General features: G+C 42.9%; 1 protein-coding gene across 1 annotated transcript; it reads left to right on the forward strand.

Moving 5' to 3' along the window:
- Positions 1-302: 302 nt before the first annotated feature.
- On the forward strand, positions 303-13,740 carry LOC117505363 (protein NLRC3-like). The gene is made up of 8 exons (XM_034165007.1): positions 303-439; positions 6,576-6,812; positions 7,803-7,899; positions 8,601-8,679; positions 10,734-10,935; positions 11,084-12,884; positions 12,974-13,026; positions 13,628-13,740. Exons 4-8 carry the CDS (start codon positions 8,677-8,679, stop codon positions 13,738-13,740), a joined length of 2,172 nt encoding a protein of 723 aa, XP_034020898.1. The 5' UTR covers positions 303-439; positions 6,576-6,812; positions 7,803-7,899; positions 8,601-8,676.
- The last annotated feature ends 4,922 nt before the right edge of the window (positions 13,741-18,662 follow it).

Below are 18,662 nucleotides of genomic sequence, written 5' to 3' on the forward strand. Positions count from 1 at the left end.
GCCTGACTGGCACTTACTCAAGAATATAGTGTAACAACGTCAGCATAACAGAGGAGGGCAGCATTGCGCACACCAGCGTATAGCCTGCCGGAACTCCATTAGAAGAAGAAGAAGAAGAAGAAGAGGAGGCTAAAGCTAGTTAGCTGGAGACGTTGGAAACTCTTCTCTGAACAGATCAAACTTTACTCTGTGATCCTCGAATATGTTTTTTGAAGAGCTTCAGAAGCACAAAGGTCGACAGTAAACTGGAAGAAGAAGAAAAGGCGAAGTTAGCGTGAAAAGGTGGAAGAGCTGAGATGGTTGTTGAAACAGCGGCTAACTGCTGCTAATGCTGAGATATTTGAGTTGGTAGAAACAAACAGATCGCAGAGCAGCAACAAGAAACCAGTCAACGTGCTGGAAGCTGTTTTCAAGCCTGAAGTTCACTGATCCAGAGCAGGTTTGTCCACTAAACTTTATTTCAGACCAACTCCGCCTGTGCGACTAAACACCGGTCTGCGCTGTTCCACCTTGAATCAATAGTTGTTCATGTATTATGCTGTTAAAAAAAGCTTTTGGTGTCGTTAGTATACAAAATCTACCAAATTTTCAAATGAAACTTTGAGTATACATATCGTTTATGACTAATAAACAATGCAGTGAGTGAAGCCAAGACCAAAAAAACAGCACAACGGCTGGACTGAAAGGCGCAGGAACTGAAAATATCGCAGGAGACCTGGAAAAAAAACTGGTGTGCTGTGGTGGCTGCTGTTTCACTGTATTACATTTCTAAGCCATATATACTGATGGGTGAATAAATATAAGTGTAAAGATGATTGTGTGTATATAATCAGAGCAGTAAATTGATCAGCCCGTGTGAACATTGACTCCTCGTGCAGTTATTTCCACCAGCTGCTGCTGATCAACAACATAAATCATGTCTTCCTGAACAGATTTTATATAATCATCTGAATCATCTATCAGCTACCTGCTTCCACATGTACAGAAGGGCTGGATTGTCATTCCTACATTAATATTGTTATATTTAATAAGCGCCCGGGGGCAAAAATATCACCATCAGAGTGTGCAGGATGTCTGGAAAAAACTGCTGTGGTACTGATTTTTTATTTTATTTTATTTTCGAAATCACTGTTAATAAAAAAATCATAAGTGCAGACACGAGCCCAAAATATCGCCATCAGAGTGCACTGGATGCCTGGGGAAAAAAAAACTGCTGCTGTGGTTTTGATTCTTTTTATTTTAGAAATCACTGTTATGGCTTAGTAACGTAATCCCAGCTGAACTGAAAGGCACAGGATACACAGGAGACGAAAATATCGCAGGAGTGTGCAGGAGAACTGGAGAAAAAAAAAACGCTGGTGTGTCATGATGGCTGCTATTTTGCTGTATTACATTACTAAGGCCGCGATTTCTAAAATAAAAATTATCAGAACCACAGTGGTGTTTTTTTTTTTTTTTTTTTTTCTGTTGTCCTGTGCACTTTGATGGTGATATTTTGGCCTCGTGTCTGCACTTATGATTTTTTTATTAAGTGATTTCTGAAATAAAAAAATCAGTACCGCAGCGGTGAACCCCCCCCATGCATTCTGCACACTCTGATGGCAATATTTTGTCCCTTGGGTGCTTATTAAGTAATGGTCAGGGTTAGGGGCAAAAAAAATTGGGGAAAATAAAGTCAGCTGTGTGGGATGGAAGAGACTTCATCATCAAAGCTTTGAGAGATAAATTTATTGTTCAGTCCCATGTTAAATAAAACTCACCTAAACTGTCATCGTAGAAGTGCAGATGAGGTGCACGTCCCAATTCAGGATTCCCCGTAGATGTTCAGCACCTCCTGATTTAACTAATCCGTTACATACATATGGCTCACATTGGATAAAATGTCCCGTCCGATCACAATGTATTTCCATTAAACCCCGAGCAGTCTGGACGTGCAGGGATACAAATTAAAGTTCAGCTCTGACACTTGCTGATTTGAGGAAAGTGGGACCGGAGTCATTTCCCTGATTAAAAGTCCGACCGTTTATTTTTTTCACACCGTGCTCAGACTGGGACCTGAAGCCTGACGTGCAGCTGTGAAATCAGACACAAAAGGCTGTGATTTGACACTTTTCTGCTTTTAATCCTTCATCTCCCATCTCATATTATAATAGTTTTTACAGTGCGCATGCTGATAAATGTATTAGGAAAGTCCGCACATTTACAACACGAAGTCGGTAAAAGAAGAAAATGTCCAGCTTATCTTTGATTTGGAGGTGATGATTGTAGAAAGAACAACTTGTTGAGGGTCAAATTAGTCCAGAATAAATTATAATCCAGAGACGGAGAACTTTAAAACCGTCACAGACGTCATTGCATGACACGGAGTTACAGAGCTGCAGCTGGATAAATCAGGCTTTAAATTAATTAATTAATTAAATAAATCATCATAAATTGTACATTTATGTCAGTTTGATAGCTTAGGGTGAGTGTACCTATTAAGCCCATGCACCCTTTAAGCCCACTTTCAACTTTGATGTCAATTTACAAAAAAGGGAAAATACATATTTTGCCATCCATACTTCATTCAATCAAATGGTTTTTTACTTCTGACATTTTTTTACTCATCATCACTCATCTTCAACCGCTTTTCCGGGTTCGGGTCGTGGGGGCAACAGCTCCAGCAGGGGACCCCAGACTTCCCTTTCCTGGGCCACATTGACCACCTCTGACTGGGGGATCCCGAGGCATTCCCAGGCCAGTGAGGAGATATAATCTCTCCACCTAGTCCTGGGTCTTCCCCGGGGTCTCCTCTCAGATGGACGTGCCTGGAACACCTCCCTTGGGAGGCGCCCAGGAGGCATCCTTGCCAGATGCCTGAACCACCTCAGCTGGCTCCTTTCAATGCAAAGGAACAGCGACTCTACTCCGAGCTCCCCACAGATGACCGAACTTCTCACCCTATCTCTAAAGCTGGGCATACACTATACGATATTTTCAATCATTGTACTTAGCTCCAGCTCAGACTGTGCGACAAAACCACAGGGGTTAAAAGTTCAGAGCGCACGAGTCATGTTCTCACACTGTATGGCCCGATGCTCTGATGCGATCTGACTGCTCACATTGTACCTTCAAAAACCACACGTCGGAAGGTTTTTTTCTTTAAAAAAATTATTTGATGCCTATCAGTGCGCACAGTGAGTGAAATCAGGTGGGGGGAGACTGAACGTATATGCGCATGCGCACACAGCAGACAGCAACATGATTCACAAGAGGACGGTAAAAAAGAAAACATAAACATTCATAACAGGTGTTGCTACTTACACTGTTGTATAAATAAACTATATTTCATACGGAGTCATACATATTTTGGTTAAATACACAGTAAGTTGCTGTGCAAGGTACAGCAACTTACTCCCTCATCTGTCGTAAATCCTGCTGTTGTCTGCTATGCGCGCGCATACACGTACAGTCTCCCCCCCACCTGATTTCACTCACTGTGTGCGCTGATAGGCATGAACTGTAATATGATATTAGGTTATTGCGAGGGAACACACACAAAAAAAACACATAAGACTTTACATGAGATCACTGTTTGCTCTCTCCGTGTTTGCACATGGACAGTGCGCGACGTAATCAGCGTGTAGATGCTTGTAGCGCTGCTTCAACAGCGCGGAACCCTAATGAGTCACGACGGCCGACCAAAATAATAATAATAATACATTTTATTTGTATTGCACCTTACATTTCAAAGAAATCTCAGTGCTTATATATATATATATATATATATATATATATATATATATATATATATATATATATATATATATATATATATATCTCAAACAGGTTTGATTTTCATCCGACCATACGATTCCTGATCAGGAGGTGGTTGTGAGATGTTAATCGCAGCTCGTTACTCCATGTAGACTGCACGATGCAGGACGCACGATTAAGCTGAAACTCGGCGCAATCCAAAAAATTCTCACACGAGTGAAAAATCGGCTGAAAAAGGGCCAAAAATCACACAGTGTAAGCCCGCCTTAAGGGAGACACCAGCCACCCTCCCGAGGAAGCCCATTTCATCCACTTGTACCCGCGATCTAGTTCTTTCGGTCATGACCCAACACTCAATCGTAGGTGAGAGTTGGAACGAAGATTGATGAGTAGATCGAGAGCTTCACCTTTTGGCTCAGCTCCCTTTTCGTCACAACAGTACAGCAGAGTGAATGCAACACCACCCCTGCTGTGCAGATTCTCCGGCTAATCTCATGCTCCATCGTCCCCTCACTCGTGAACAAGACCCCACAGTACTTGAACTCCTTCACTTGGGGCAAGGCTGTATTCCCTACCCGGAGTAGGCAATCCATCGGTTTCCTGCTGAGAACCATGGCCTCAGATTTAGAGGTGCTGATCCTCATCCCAGCCACTTCACTCTCGGCTGTGAACCGATCCAGTGAGTGTTGGAGGTCACTGGCCGATGAAGCCAGTAGGACCACATCATCTGCAAAAAGCAGTGATGAGACCCTGAGCCCACCAAACTGGAAACCCTCCTCCCCCGACTATGCCTCGATATCCTGTCCATGAATATCACAAATAGGATTGGTGACAAGGCGCAGCCCTGGCGGAGGCCAACCTCCACCGGAAACGAGTCTGACTTACTGCTGAGCACCTGAACACAGCTCTCGCTTTGTGAGTACAGAGATTGGATGGTCCTGAGAAGGGACCCCCTCACTCCATACTCCCGCAGCACCTCCCACAGTATCTCCCGGGGTACCCGATCATACACCTTCCCCAAGACCACAAAACACATGTAGACTAGTTGGGCATACTGCCAGGCACCCTCCAGGATCATTGGGAAAGTGAAGAGCTGGTCGGTTGTTTTTAATTGCAAACACATCACATTTTTCCATTCAGTTTCAACTTATTTTCATTTATATATCTCCAAATCACAAAAAAGTTGTCTCAAGGCGCTTCACACAAGCGCCTTTTCCATTGTTGAGTTAGCCCTACCCCAAAGTATACAGTCTCGGGACCCCTGACTAGAACACACCCAAAAACTATGGTGTTTTGGAACCTGTCAAATTTAATTAATTTTCAGCAAATTTCAGCCACATCTTTGGTAAGTACATTAATATTATGTCAAATAAGAGGCAAATGTACTCATTTTGATTTATAGATAAATAGTATTTTGCCAAATTATATGATTTCCCTTCAGATGGAAAGATGAGTTTTATGAGCTAGCAAACATAGCTGATCTCATGCTAACACACCTAGATGGATTGGATGTCTCGAACCACAAGCGTCTGTCCAGCCACTTCATCAGAACCGAGTCGCTTCGATTTACAACCAATCACAGCTCGTGTAACAAGTTTTTTTTTCTGCTTTACTTTCACTCCTACATGATTCCTACATGAAATTATTTGGTTTTCACCAGTTTTGTTAAAAAAACAAACAAACAAACAACCCCCCGCATAACGGAATATTCATTTTGACATTGACTGAAAACAGTCATAAGACTAACTACCTGCACTAATGTGTATGCTAATGTCAAGAAAGCATACAATGTCACAGCCATCCTTCCGCTTGGCAGAGTGGACCATAACCTGGTCTATTTAGAGCCACTCTACATTCCTGCAGTTCTGTGGCAACCTGTGATCACCAGAGTGGTACAGAGGCGGTCACAGGAGGCTGAAGACGGTCTCTGTGGATGATTTGAAGTGACAGATGCCATCACATTTCTATGGCACGGCATGTAGGGGAAGGATTTTCTTGGTTTAAAGACATGTATGAATGTTGTTGGAGCTGGATTTGAGCAGAGTGCCATTTAATGAAAGCATGTCGTCATATTTCCTCACTGATCGTGTATCCTCCTCACGAGAGAGAGAGAGAGAGAGACAGAGAGAGATTTAAAAAACAATTAAACAATAATGCTGTGCACTCAGCTTCTGCAGTGTTGTGCTCTGAAATAAAAAAAAAAACATGAAATGCAGGAGTCCTGATGTCTGTTGCAACCACGGCCAGGTTGGCAACAGCTCGCTCACTTCCTCGCTCTCTCTGATCATCTCTGCTATTTTGGTGTGCTCCCATGGGAGCTTATGTGTGTGGCCCATCACCCCCCCAATTGTCTCATGAATGTCTCTTGCAATGGCCTTTTGCATGATGTCGCAGCCCAGTGAGATCGGATCCTTACTTTGATGGTGGGGTTGGGCCAGCTGTCTGTCTGGGTGGTTCTCATTCAGGACCTGAGAGTGTTCTGTGACGTAGTTGACCAGACAAGGTGCAGCTTGCAGCAGACTGCGCGTGGCTGTGATTGTTCATGCCACATTTGTCCAGTTTTTGTTTTACCAGCAAGGTGACGATGATCAAACTTTAACAAGTATCAAGCATTTCTTCAACTGGATTGAACCTCTGAGTTGTGTGAAAGCATCGTCTGGGTCCAGATCAAGAATGTGGAAAAAAAAATCTAAACCAAGGAGGCTTGATGTTATTCCACAGTATCAGTTCCATCAGTGCAGTATCTTCATGGTAACAGGGCCGCTGATGTGTCTTCACTCTGACAAATGTTGTTCTTCATATTATTTGCTTCCCTGCAGACATGTTGCAGCAGTTGGTGATGAAAGAAGAAATGCTCCCTGAACAGCAGGAGTTGAATCGGAGTGTCGACCAGAAGGATGTTAAACAGGAACAAGAGGAGGTCTGGACAAGTAACGAGGGACAGCAGCTTCACTGGCTGGAGACTGAGAAGACCAAGTTCTGTTATGCCCGTGTCCTTGTGAAGAGTGAAAATGATGATGAAATATCACAGTCATCACAAGTTCTTTAAAAGTCAGGTATGAATTGATCAAAACTCTGTGGAACGTCTGTTAGTGGGAGCAGGTGTTCCACTGCTATGAAACTACTTAAAAGGAATTCTCCTGACCACAGATAGGAAAAAATCAACCCAAGAAGCACTGCGTCAACATTTGGGGCCTCATGTACAAAGACTTGCGTGGATTTTCTACTGAAACGTGGCGTACTCCAAAACCCAGAAACTGCCGTAAGCACAAAAATGGTGTCTTTTTTTCAGTAACAGGTAATCTAACTAATGACTGCTTCCACCGTTACAATGCCATTACCCTTACTGACAGTAAAACGTGGCCTGTCAATATAATTATGCTCATTGAAGCTGTTTTCATTGGACCAGGCTTCCCAGCTGCTGCTAAGCTGCAAAACCTTTTTTCTTCTTCATGCTTTTTGACACAACAAACTCCACTCAGATCCAGCATATACGCTCGTATGTCTATAAACTGCACAGACCACCAAGAAATTTGCTTTTTAGAAGGCTCAAGCAATACACAAGGGACATTGAAGCACCTTTGTGCCTCCTGGTAAACTTATTTGGATGCACAATGCACTCTCTGAACTTTGTGATCTGATGAAGGATGTTATGAGCCCCAATAAGACAACCGTGCATCTCACTGTACCTCTGGACATGTTAATGTGATTTCTGATAATTGCATAAATCTGATAAAGCATATCGCATGTTGCTGTTTACATGACCACTTCAATAATCAGATAACTCCAGTAATCGCATATTGTACAAGTAAATGGGGCCATTGTTTTATATTTTCAATACACTGGGATTAAAAAAAGTTCCTGCATTTCCCCCTGGAAGTTTAGAGTTCTGAGATGTTCCACGAGCTATGGAACAGGAACAAACATTCAAGATGAGCACATTGGGGAAAAACAATCTGAACCTGAGATGACGCAGTGACGAGTTTGTGACACAGAGGAATGCTGGGAAATCCTGTGTGACAGCATGTTGTTGTGTTTGTGTGAAGGTGTGGACTCTGCTAAGGATCTGTGCAAGGACACAGAAGAGGGACCTTCGAAATCCAGTCTGCGTGGGGATTGTGAGATCCAGATCAAAGCTCAAAGGTGAGATGAGGGTCTGAAACTGTTGACTAGGGATGGGTATTGACAAGATTTTATCTATCGATTCCGCTTATTGGTCTGATTCTTTATCAATACCTTTTGTCAATTTTCTGTGTACTAAAAGTAGGCTTTACAGGTTTTCTGTGTCAACATTTTATTGAGTCTTAAAGTAAATAAGTATGACATTTGTCTCTGGATCCTTGATCTCTGGACATAAATAGAAATAAACAAAATCTGTAGTTTTTGTCAAAAGCATTTCCTTTCAGGTATAAATGAGACACATCAAGATCTATGTTTCATAAAGAATGTTGGACGTCTCATTTTGGGAGGGGAAAAAACAGTTTGGGTCAGTTGTTTATTTTTCATATTGTAGTGTGTAGAAAGAGGTGTCGTTTGACTTAAAACGGCGATTCACTTTGAAGTCACTGTTTTTGGCACGGTGGGCCGTCCTGTCAGGCCTGTGGCAGGAAAACCGTGCCCAGAAAATTCAGTCATCTTTTCCAGCAATAAATCCTAAAAGTCAGTGTTTTGGTCTTATGTGGATGGACAATCGACCCAACTCTTTTGACGCTCAGTGAGTTTAGCAGGACCAAGAAGACCATGAAAACCACTTTGAGAGTTCAGACCAACAATGCAGGTTGATATGAACTTGAAGCTGTTTGTGTTCAGACATAATGTGAGTAAACTTTCTGATTGGTCCACAGAGTGAAGCAGAAGAGCTCAGAGGTTCTCAGGGTTCCATCTGCTCAGCAGCATCAAGCACGCCTGAAACGCATATTTATGGTCTGTTGACTTCGATCATATATTATCATTGGACAGTTTGTTCATAATGTCTCCATGCTGCAGCAACAAACACTTTGATGATGATCATTTGCTCATTTATATTCATGAGTGCATCATTCATGGGTTTGCTGTTGTTGAAAGTGAAGATTTGAATCATTTGTGCTTTATTTTGATAAACTATGATCTTGATCTTTAAGAAAAATTCTTTAAAGGATTTAACTTTTCACTTTGGTTTTAATGGAACTGGATTTTATGAACAAAATCCAGAGAATCTCACACAGTGAAAAGTACAGTACATCCAGAAAGTATTCACAGCACTTCACCTTTCCACATTGTGTTATGTTACAGCCTTATTTAAAAATGGATGAACTTCATTTGTTTCCTCAAAATGATCCACACAATACCCCATAATGACTGTGAAAAAGGTTCTTGAGATTTTTGAACATTTATTCAAATAAAAACCTTAAAAATAATATGTACATATGTATTCTGTATTCTTTATATGTATATAAAGCGCCTTGGGGCAACTGTTTGTTGTGATTTGGCGCTATATAAAAAAATTGATTGATTGATTGATATTCACAGCCTTTGTCATGAAGCTCAAAGTTAAACTCAAATGCATCCTGTTTCCACTGATCATCCTTGAGATATTTTACAGTTTAATTGGAGTCCACCTGGGGTCAATTCAGTTGATTGGAAATGATTTGGAAAAACACATACCTGTCTACATATAAGGTCCCACAGTTGACAGTGAGAGCACAAACCAAGCATGAAGTCAAAGGAATTGTCTGTAGACCTCCAAGACAAGATTGTCTGGAGGCACAAATGTGGGGAAGGGGACAGAAACATTTCTGTTGCTTTAACGGCCCCATTGAGCACAGTGATGTCCATCATCCATAAACAGAAGACGCTTGGATCCACCGGGACTCTTCTTAAAGCTGGCTGCCCATCTAAACTGAGTGATCGGGAGAAGGGCGAAGGGCTTTGCATCTGGGAGGTGACCAAGAACCTGATGGTCACTCTGTCAGACCTCCAGCATTCCTCTGTAGGTGAACCATCCAGAAGGTCAACCATCTCTGCAGCAAACCACCAATCAGGCCTGTATGGTAGAGTGGCCAGACAGAAGCCGCTTCTTAGTAAAAGGCACATGGTAGCCTACCTGCAGTTTGACAAAAGGCACTTGAAGGACTCTCAGACCAGGAGAAACAAAATTCTCTGGTCTGATGAGACAGAAATTGAACTCTTTGGCATCATGTTTGGAGAAAACCAGGCACCATCCCTACAGTGAAGCATGGTGGTGGCAGCATCATGCTGTGGGGATGTTTTTCAGCAGCAGGAACTGGGAGACTAGTCAGGACTGAGGGAAAGATGAATGCAGCAATGTACAGAGACATCCTGGATGAAACCCTGCTCCAGAGCGCACTTGATCTCAGACTGGGGTGACGGTTCATCTTTCAGCAGGATAGTGACCCTAAGCACCAAGATGTCAAAGGAGTGGCTTCAGACAATTCTGTGAATGTCCTTGAGTGGTCCAGCCAGAGCCCAGACCTGCATCCGACTGAACATCTCTGGAGGGATCTGAAAATGTCTGTGCACCGACACTCCCCATCCAACCTGATGGAGCTTGAGAGATGCTGCAAAGAGGAATGGACACAACTGCCCAAAGATAAGTGCACCAATCTTGTGACATCATATTCAAGAAGACTTGAGACTGTAATTGCTGCCAAAGTTGCATCAACAAAGTATTGAGCAAAGGTTGTGAATACTTATGGACATGTGATTTCGTAGTTGTGTTTTTTTATCATTATTATTTGTAATAAATTTGCACAAAAAACCCCCCCCAAAAAATCATGTTGTCATTATGGGGTGTTGTGAGTAGAAATTTGAGGGAAAAAAAAATTTACTCCATTTTGGAATAAGGCTGTGGCATAACAAAATGTGGAAAAAGTGAAGCACTCTTGAGATTTTCTGGATGAACTACATAATGTGGAGACAAAATTCACACTCATAAAAAAGTGCTGAGTTTCTATGTACATGTTTATATTCTGCTGCAGAACATCGAGGAGAACATGGGGATGTTTATGAAAGATGAGCTCAAGATGATCCAGAAGTTTCTCCTGACAAATGATGCAGAATACTTGGAGAGTCAGAGTGAGGATGAGGAGCAGAGGAACATCCGACTGGTTTTCCTGGACCTCACAGTGACCTTCATGAGGAGCATGAATTATGATGAGCTGGCTGACTGTCTGCAGAGCAGTAAGAGGACTTCTGTCCACATTTAACACAGACGCTAAATGACACGTGATGTTTGTCCATTTGAAATATATTCATGTGTAAATTCTGTCAGGAAAACAGGAAGTGATGTCATCATTCAGTAACTGATCTGTGCTGTTTGTTCTTTCAGGAACTCGTACTGAAGTTTGTCGTCGTAAATTCAAATCTAAGGTGAAGCAGAAGTTTGAGCGTGTGTTTGAGGGGATCTCTAAAGCAGGAAAGACGACTCTTCTGAAGGAGATCTACACAGAGCTCTACATCACAGAGGGCGGGGCTTCAGAGGTCAACCAGGAACATGAGGTCAGACAGATTGAAGCAGCATCCAGGAAAACAGACTCACCACAAAGAACCATCACATGTGAAGACATCTTTAAAGCCTCAGCTGACACTCAGCCACCAATCAGAACAATGCTGACAAAGGGCGTGGCCGGCATCGGGAAAACAGTCTTAACACAGAAGTGGACTCTGGACTGGGCTGAAGGACGAACCAACCAGGACTTCCACTTCATATTTCCATTCACTTTCAGAGAGCTGAATGTGCTGAAAGAGAAGAAGTTCAGCTTGGTGGAACTTGTTCATCACTTCTTTCCTGAAACCAAAGAAGCAGGAATCTGCAGCTTCCAGCACTTCCAGGTCTTGATCATCTTGGACGGTCTGGATGAGTGTCGCCTCCCTCTGGACTTCCACAGCAATGACGTCCTGACTGATGTCACAGAGTCAAGCTCAGTGGATGTTCTGCTGACAAACCTCATCAGGAGGAACCTGTTTCCCTCTGCTCGCCTCTGGATCACCACACGACCTGCAGCAGCCAGTCAGATCCCTCCTGAGTGTGTGGACATGGTGACAGAGGTCAGAGGCTTCACTGACCCTCAGAAGGAGGAGTACTTCAGGAAGAGATTCAGAGATGAGGAGCAGTCCAGAAGAATCATCTCCCACGTGAAGACATCACGAAGTCTCCACATCATGTGTCACATCCCAGTCTTCTGCTGGATCACTGCTACAGTTCTGGAGGACATGTTGGACACCAGAGACGCACCAGAGCTTCCAAAGACTCTGACTGAGATGTACATCTACTTCCTGGTGGTTCAGTCCAGAGTGAAGAAGGTCAAGTATGATGGAGGAGCTGAGACAGATCCACTGTGGAATCCAGAGAACAGGGAGATGATTGTGTCTCTGGGAAAACTGGCTTTTGAGCAGCTGCAGAAAGGGAACCTGATCTTCTATGAAGAGGACCTGACAGAGTGTGGCATCGATATCAGAGCAGCCTCAGTGTACTCAGGAGTCTTCACACAGATCTTTAAAGAGGAGAGAGGACTCCACCAGGACAAGGTCTTCTGCTTCATCCATCTGAGTCTTCAGGAGTTTCTGGCTGCTCTTTATGTCTATCTGACCTTCATCCAGTCTGGAGTCAATCTGATGTCCAAAGAACAAACAACATCCAGAAGGTCTGAGACTTCTAAAGAAGAACCTAAACTAACATCTCTCCATCAGAGTGCTGTGGACGAGGCCTTACAGAGTCCAAATGGACACCTGGACTTGTTCCTGCGCTTCCTTCTGGGTCTTTCCCTGCAGACCAATCAGACTCTCCTACGAGGCCTGATGACACAGACAGACAGAATCTCAGGGACCAGTCAGGAAACAGTGGAGCTCCTCAAGAAGAGATTTAATGAGAATCTGTCTGCAGAGGGAAACATCAATCTGATCCACTGTCTGAATGAACTGAAGGATCGTTCTCTGCTGGATCAGATCCAACAGCTGAACTCTGGAAGTCTCTCTGTAGAAGGACTTTCTCCTTCTGTTTTATCAGGTCTGATCTTCATATCACCATCATCAGATCAACATCTGGATGTGTTTGACTTGAAGAAATACTCTGCTTCACATGAGGCTCTTCTGCTGCTGCTGCCAGTGATCAAAGAATCTAAAAAAGCTTTGTAAGTACAGAGGCACTTTGACATTTGAACAGACTTAATTTCTCTGATTTTAAAGTGAAAATTCTTCTTGTTTTGAATCGTCTCTGCAGGTTATCTGGCTGTAATCTGTCAGAGAGAAGCTGTGAAGTTTTGTCTTCAGTTCTCAGCTCTCAGTCCTCCAGTTTGACAGAACTGGACCTGAGTCAGAACCGGCTGCAGGATTCAGGAGTGAAGCTGCTGTCTGCTGGACTGGAGAGTCCACACTGTCACCTGGAGACTCTCAGGTCAGGATTTAGTTTCTGCTTCAAATGGTTCAAAACATCTCTCTGAATTCTAAACTGTATCATCAGATTCACTTTCACATCAACGCTCAGATATGTCATGTAGTTATCAGGACCTTCTGAGCTCCTTGGGAAAATCATGACTTGTTTCTATAAAAGAAGCCAAGCTGCACCATTAATTTGGTCAGATTTTTAAGATGATCTTTAAAAGAAATATCAATAATTAATCCCAAATACTTAGTACTTAGTACTTAGTAGCTCAAGTAGCTCAAGAATTTTAGCTCTGGCAGTTTTAATTAATTGTATTTTCTATGAGCAAGCAGGTGAATTTGGAAAAAAAAAAAAGATATTATTTTGGATTTTTCAGCATTGAAGACCAGTTTCATTTTCTCCAGATGGCTCTGCACTACATCAAATGTAGGCTATTGTAAACAAAGTAGGTCTTAAACCTGAACCTTGAGGTACACCTTTTGTGACTTCAAGGAAGGAGGAGCAAACACCAGCCATCTGAATGCACTGCATCCTACTTACCAAGTAATCTGCAAACCAAGAGCCTGTTTGTGGAGATGCCATTTTGCGTAACACTGAAGTTGTGAGCATCCCCAGAAATGCTGACGTCAGCACTGGATCGAAAATCTGTTTTATTGTTTCCTATTTATATAAGTGGATAAGAATCTAATTTAAACCCAAATCAGTGTTCCTGAAAACTAAAAGTGATATTGGTGACTTAATGAACAGTAGATGCAACTTTACTTGTATAAAATTTGATTTTAGTTTATTTTAAGACGTTATCAGTTATTATAAAAGCACAAATTGCTTAAGCCAAATGTTTAGATAACTGTCGAGAGAGAACAGTAACAGTCCAAAGTCAATATGTGATCTTCTCAAATTGACAGGAGACGGACTTAGAAAACCAGATGCTGTATTAAAAAGATGCCCACGTTGAATAAGAGAGTCACCATTTATTGGGCTGGGTGCGTGAGGGTCATTTCACAGTAACTGAGCATTTTGTGTCCTATGACTAGCCGCTGGAATAAAGGTTCATCAGATAACTCATTCTACTATTCTTCTTAATCTACTAAAAAGATTGTGGTCAGGTCATTTCCCCAGGGACAGGGTTCCTAATTCACAAAGTATATTTTTATTTTTCACTCATAGTCTCTGTTCAGCGATTCAGTGTCAGTGCTGTTACCAAACCACATTTTCTAGTGAGGCTGAACAGACTGGGTATTAATTCAGTTCTTCCAGTGTCCAAAAGGTGTTTCCCTTGTACTTAATTTTGGGGGGAATTCAAAATGGCAGTTGCGGTGGCTTGTGTCTTCTAAATTTGGTAAGTACTCCTGATTTTTGGCCCAGTATGTTAATTCACTGTCAGTGATGTTACTGTAATTTGCGCTTATATAGACACTCGTTCCTTTCAAATTCTTTGCCTGTCTTAATAAGTCATTTTTATATTTTCTGCTTGTAAATCGTATAACAATGTTAGATAGTTTATTTTTTCTATCTTTAGTTGGAATAGTATAACAGTCTGATATTGTGTCTTGATGGATGTCAACACCTTTTTGATATAAAAAGTTTGTAACTTGTTCCAATGATTGTCTTTCTTCAGGTGGTGCATCCTCCCCACTGGCTCCACCAGAATCCACCACCCTTGCATATGTCCGATGCCTTGTTTCTAGTCCAGATATTATAACGTCATCTTTTCTAGTAAATTGTTCAAGTTCATCTACACGTTGCTCAAGTTTCTTAATGATCTTGTCCTTCTCTTTAACCAGATTTTGGAGTTCTTTAATTTCCACCATCAGTTTGTCTAGATTAGACATGTCTTTTGATATATGGTTTAATGAGGTCTTTATCTCCTCTATATCTCCCTCGAGTTTATCTGTTTTCCTGGGTGGTGCCATGCCGACTGTCGTGGCTCAGTATGGCCACTATTGATTACAAAAACAATTCTCACCAGTAGCCTTCACCACCACAGGTCCGGTAGCCGCACCCCAACCCTCCCCGTTGCTAACCTCGTTCACAGCCGCTGCTAGCCGCGGATGTAGCCGCTGTTAGCCTCGGATGTAGCCGACGCCTCGGGCCTGGATGTATCGCCGCCACCGATGCCTCGGGCCTGAATGAACCGCCTCCACCGATGCATCCGCTGCTAGCCTCGGACGTAGCCGCTGTTAGCCTCGGATGTAGCTGACGCCTCGGGCCTGGATGTATCGCCGCCACCGATGCCTCGGCCTGGATGAACCGCCTCCACCGATGCCTCCGCCGCCAGCCACCGATGTAGCCGCTGCTAGCCTCGGACATAGCCGCTGTTAGCCTCAGATGTAGCCGACGCCTCGGGCCTGGATGAACCGCCTCCACCGATGTGCTCGAGAGAAAGGAGGAACAACTAGGGACGTAAGAGGCATGATGAGAGATGCAACCAGGGTGAACGTATCTGCACAGTAAGCTTGTGGTTCATCAATGAAAGTGTATTTTGCTATTTTTTTTTGTCAGTGCTGTTACGATCAGTGCTGTTAAGTTGCACATGGTAACATCACTAACACAGAGTAACAGCAATGACAGTTCAGGGATATGTTCTAATATTTACCCTTATATTTCCCAGATATTTTATTGAAAACAGTGCTTTTTATAGCCTAGGCCTACTGTTGGAATTGATTCAGTAGTTGCCCGCCACCTATACATCTGATCAAACCATTTTATTTTCCAGAGTTGGATTGGATTGTAATTCCATCATGCCACCAAAGTCGAGGGCGGAAATCCAAAGGGAGTACAGAAGGAGGCGAGATGCCGACCCAGAGATGAGACGGACATACCTTGAAAAAGAGCAGGCCAGATATCGGGAGCAGTTACAGACAGGAAAGCGGAAGCTAATTAGGGATAAAACTGATCGAGAAAAGTGGCGAACAAGAAGGAACTGGAAAAAAGCCCAACGCAACTGTCGCAAAGCAAAGGGAGAGTTTGCTGCAACAGTAGTAACACCACCAGCTACACCTGAAGCTGAACCTGGTCCTTCTCATGAAATCCAGTAAGCAGCGACCATCTTATTCTAACATTCTATTACTAGATCTAAGATGCAGAGGGAACCAACTGCAAAATACATTTACTCATGCTTTGCCTTTCTGCAGTCATTTCTCCAAACGTTCCCCTCCACAAGTATGATGAGAGCAAATTAACAGCAGTCAGTTGGTGCACATCCAAGAAATATCATTCACATTGTATTTGGTAACAGTACCAATAAATATTAAACATTTGTGTAATATCTAAATAGCAATAAATAAACTTTTGTGTAAATGTGAATTGTCTAAACATGAAATAGTGGTAAAGTATATGCATACAAATACATTCTACATGCGTACATACACTCAACAAAAATATAAACGCAACACTTTTGGTTTTGCTCCCATTTTGTATGAGATGAACTCAAAGATCTAAAACTTTTTCCACATACACAATATCACCATTTCCCTCAAATATTGTTCACAAACCAGTCTAAATCTGTGATAGTGAGCACTTCTCCTTTGCTGAGATAATCCATCCCACCTCACAGGTGTGCCATATCAAGATGCTGATTAGACACCATGATTAGTGCACAGGTGTGCCTTAGACTGCCCACAATAAAAGGCCACTCTGAAAGGTGCAGTTTTATCACACAGCACAATGCCACAGATGTCGCAAGATTTGAGGGAGCGTGCAATTGACATGCTGACAGCAGGAATGTCAACCAGAGCTGTTGCTCGTGTATTGAATGTTCATTTCTCTACCATAAGCTGTCTCCAAAGGTGTTTCAGAGAATTTGGCAGTACATCCAACCAGCCTCACAACCGCAGACCACGTGTAACCACACCAGCCCAGGACCTCCACATCCAGCATGTTCACCTCCAAGATCGTCTGAGACCAGCCACTCGGACAGCTGCTGAAACAATCGGTTTGCATAACCAAAGAACTTCTGCACAAACTGTCAGAAACCGTCTCAGGGAAGCTCATCTGCATGCTCATCGTCCTCATCGGGGTCTCGACCTGATTCCAGTTCGTCATCGTAACCGACTTGAGTGGGCAAATGCTCACATTCGCTGGCATTTGGCACGTTGGAGAGGTGTTCTCTTCAAGGATGAATCCCGGTTCACACTGTCCAGGGCAGATGGCAGACAGCGTGTGTGGCGTCGTGTGGGTGAGCGGTTTTCTGATGTCAGTGTTGTGGATCGAGTGGCCCATGGTGGCGGTGGGGTTATGGTATGGGCAGGCGTCTGTTATGGATGAAGAACACAGGTGCATTTTATTGATGGCATTTTGAATGCACAGAGATACCGTGACGAGATCCTGAGGCCCATTGTTGTGCCATACATCCAAGAACATCACCTCATGTTGCAGCAGGATAATGCACGGCCCCATGTTGCAAGGATCTGTACACAATTCTTGGAAGCTGAAAATGTCCCAGTTCTTGCATGGCCGGCATACTCACCGGACATGTCACCCATTGAGCATGTTTGGGATGCTCTGGACCGGCGTATACGACAGCGTGTACCAGTTCCTGCCAATATCCAGCAACTTCGCACAGCCATTGAAGAGGAGTGGACCAACATTCCACAGGCCACAATTGACAACCTGATCAACTCTATGCGAAGGAGATGTGTTGCACTGCATGAGGCAAATGGTGGTCACACCAGATACTGACTGGTATCCCCCCCCCAATAAAACAAAACTGCACCTTTCAGAGTGGCCTTTTATTGTGGACAGTCTAAGGCACACCTGTGCACTAATCATGGTGTCTAATCAGCATCTTGATATGGCACACCTGTGAGGTGGGATGGATTATCTCAGCAAAGGAGAAGTGCTCACTATCACAGATTTAGACTGGTTTGTGAACAATATTTGAGGGAAATGGTGATATTGTGTATGTGGAAAAAGTTTTAGATCTTTGAGTTCATCTCATACAAAATGGGAGCAAAAACCAAAAGTGTTGCGTTTATATTTTTGTTGAGTGTAAATAATATGAATTCGAATTTATATAATCCCCCTGGAGGAGCTGGGGGAGGTGTGCGTGGATTGGGAGGTCTGGGCGGCTTTGCTTGAGCTGCTGCCCCCACGACCCGACTCCGGATAAAGCGGAAGAAAATGGATGGCTGGATGGATGGATATATATTATATATATAATACAAGCAATGCTTGGGTGTACAGTAGTGTTCAGAATAATAGTAGTGCTATGTGACTAAAAAGATTAATCCAGGTTTTGAGTATATTTCTTATTGTTACATGGGAAACAAGGTACCAGTAGATTCTCACAAATCCAACAAGACCAAGCATTCATGATATGCACACTCTTAAGGCTATGAAATTGGGCTATTACTAAAAAAAGTAGAAAAGGGGGTGTTCACAATAATAGTAGCATCTGCTGTTGACGCTACAAACTCAAAACTATTATGTTCAAATATTAAATTAATTAATTAAATTTAATCTTAAAATTAATCTTTTTAGTCACATAGCACTACTATTATTCTCAACACTACTGTATATTCCATAG

This window comes from Thalassophryne amazonica, chromosome 23, assembly GCF_902500255.1.
Source record: "Thalassophryne amazonica chromosome 23, fThaAma1.1, whole genome shotgun sequence".
Taxonomy (NCBI): Eukaryota; Metazoa; Chordata; class Actinopteri; order Batrachoidiformes; family Batrachoididae; genus Thalassophryne; species Thalassophryne amazonica.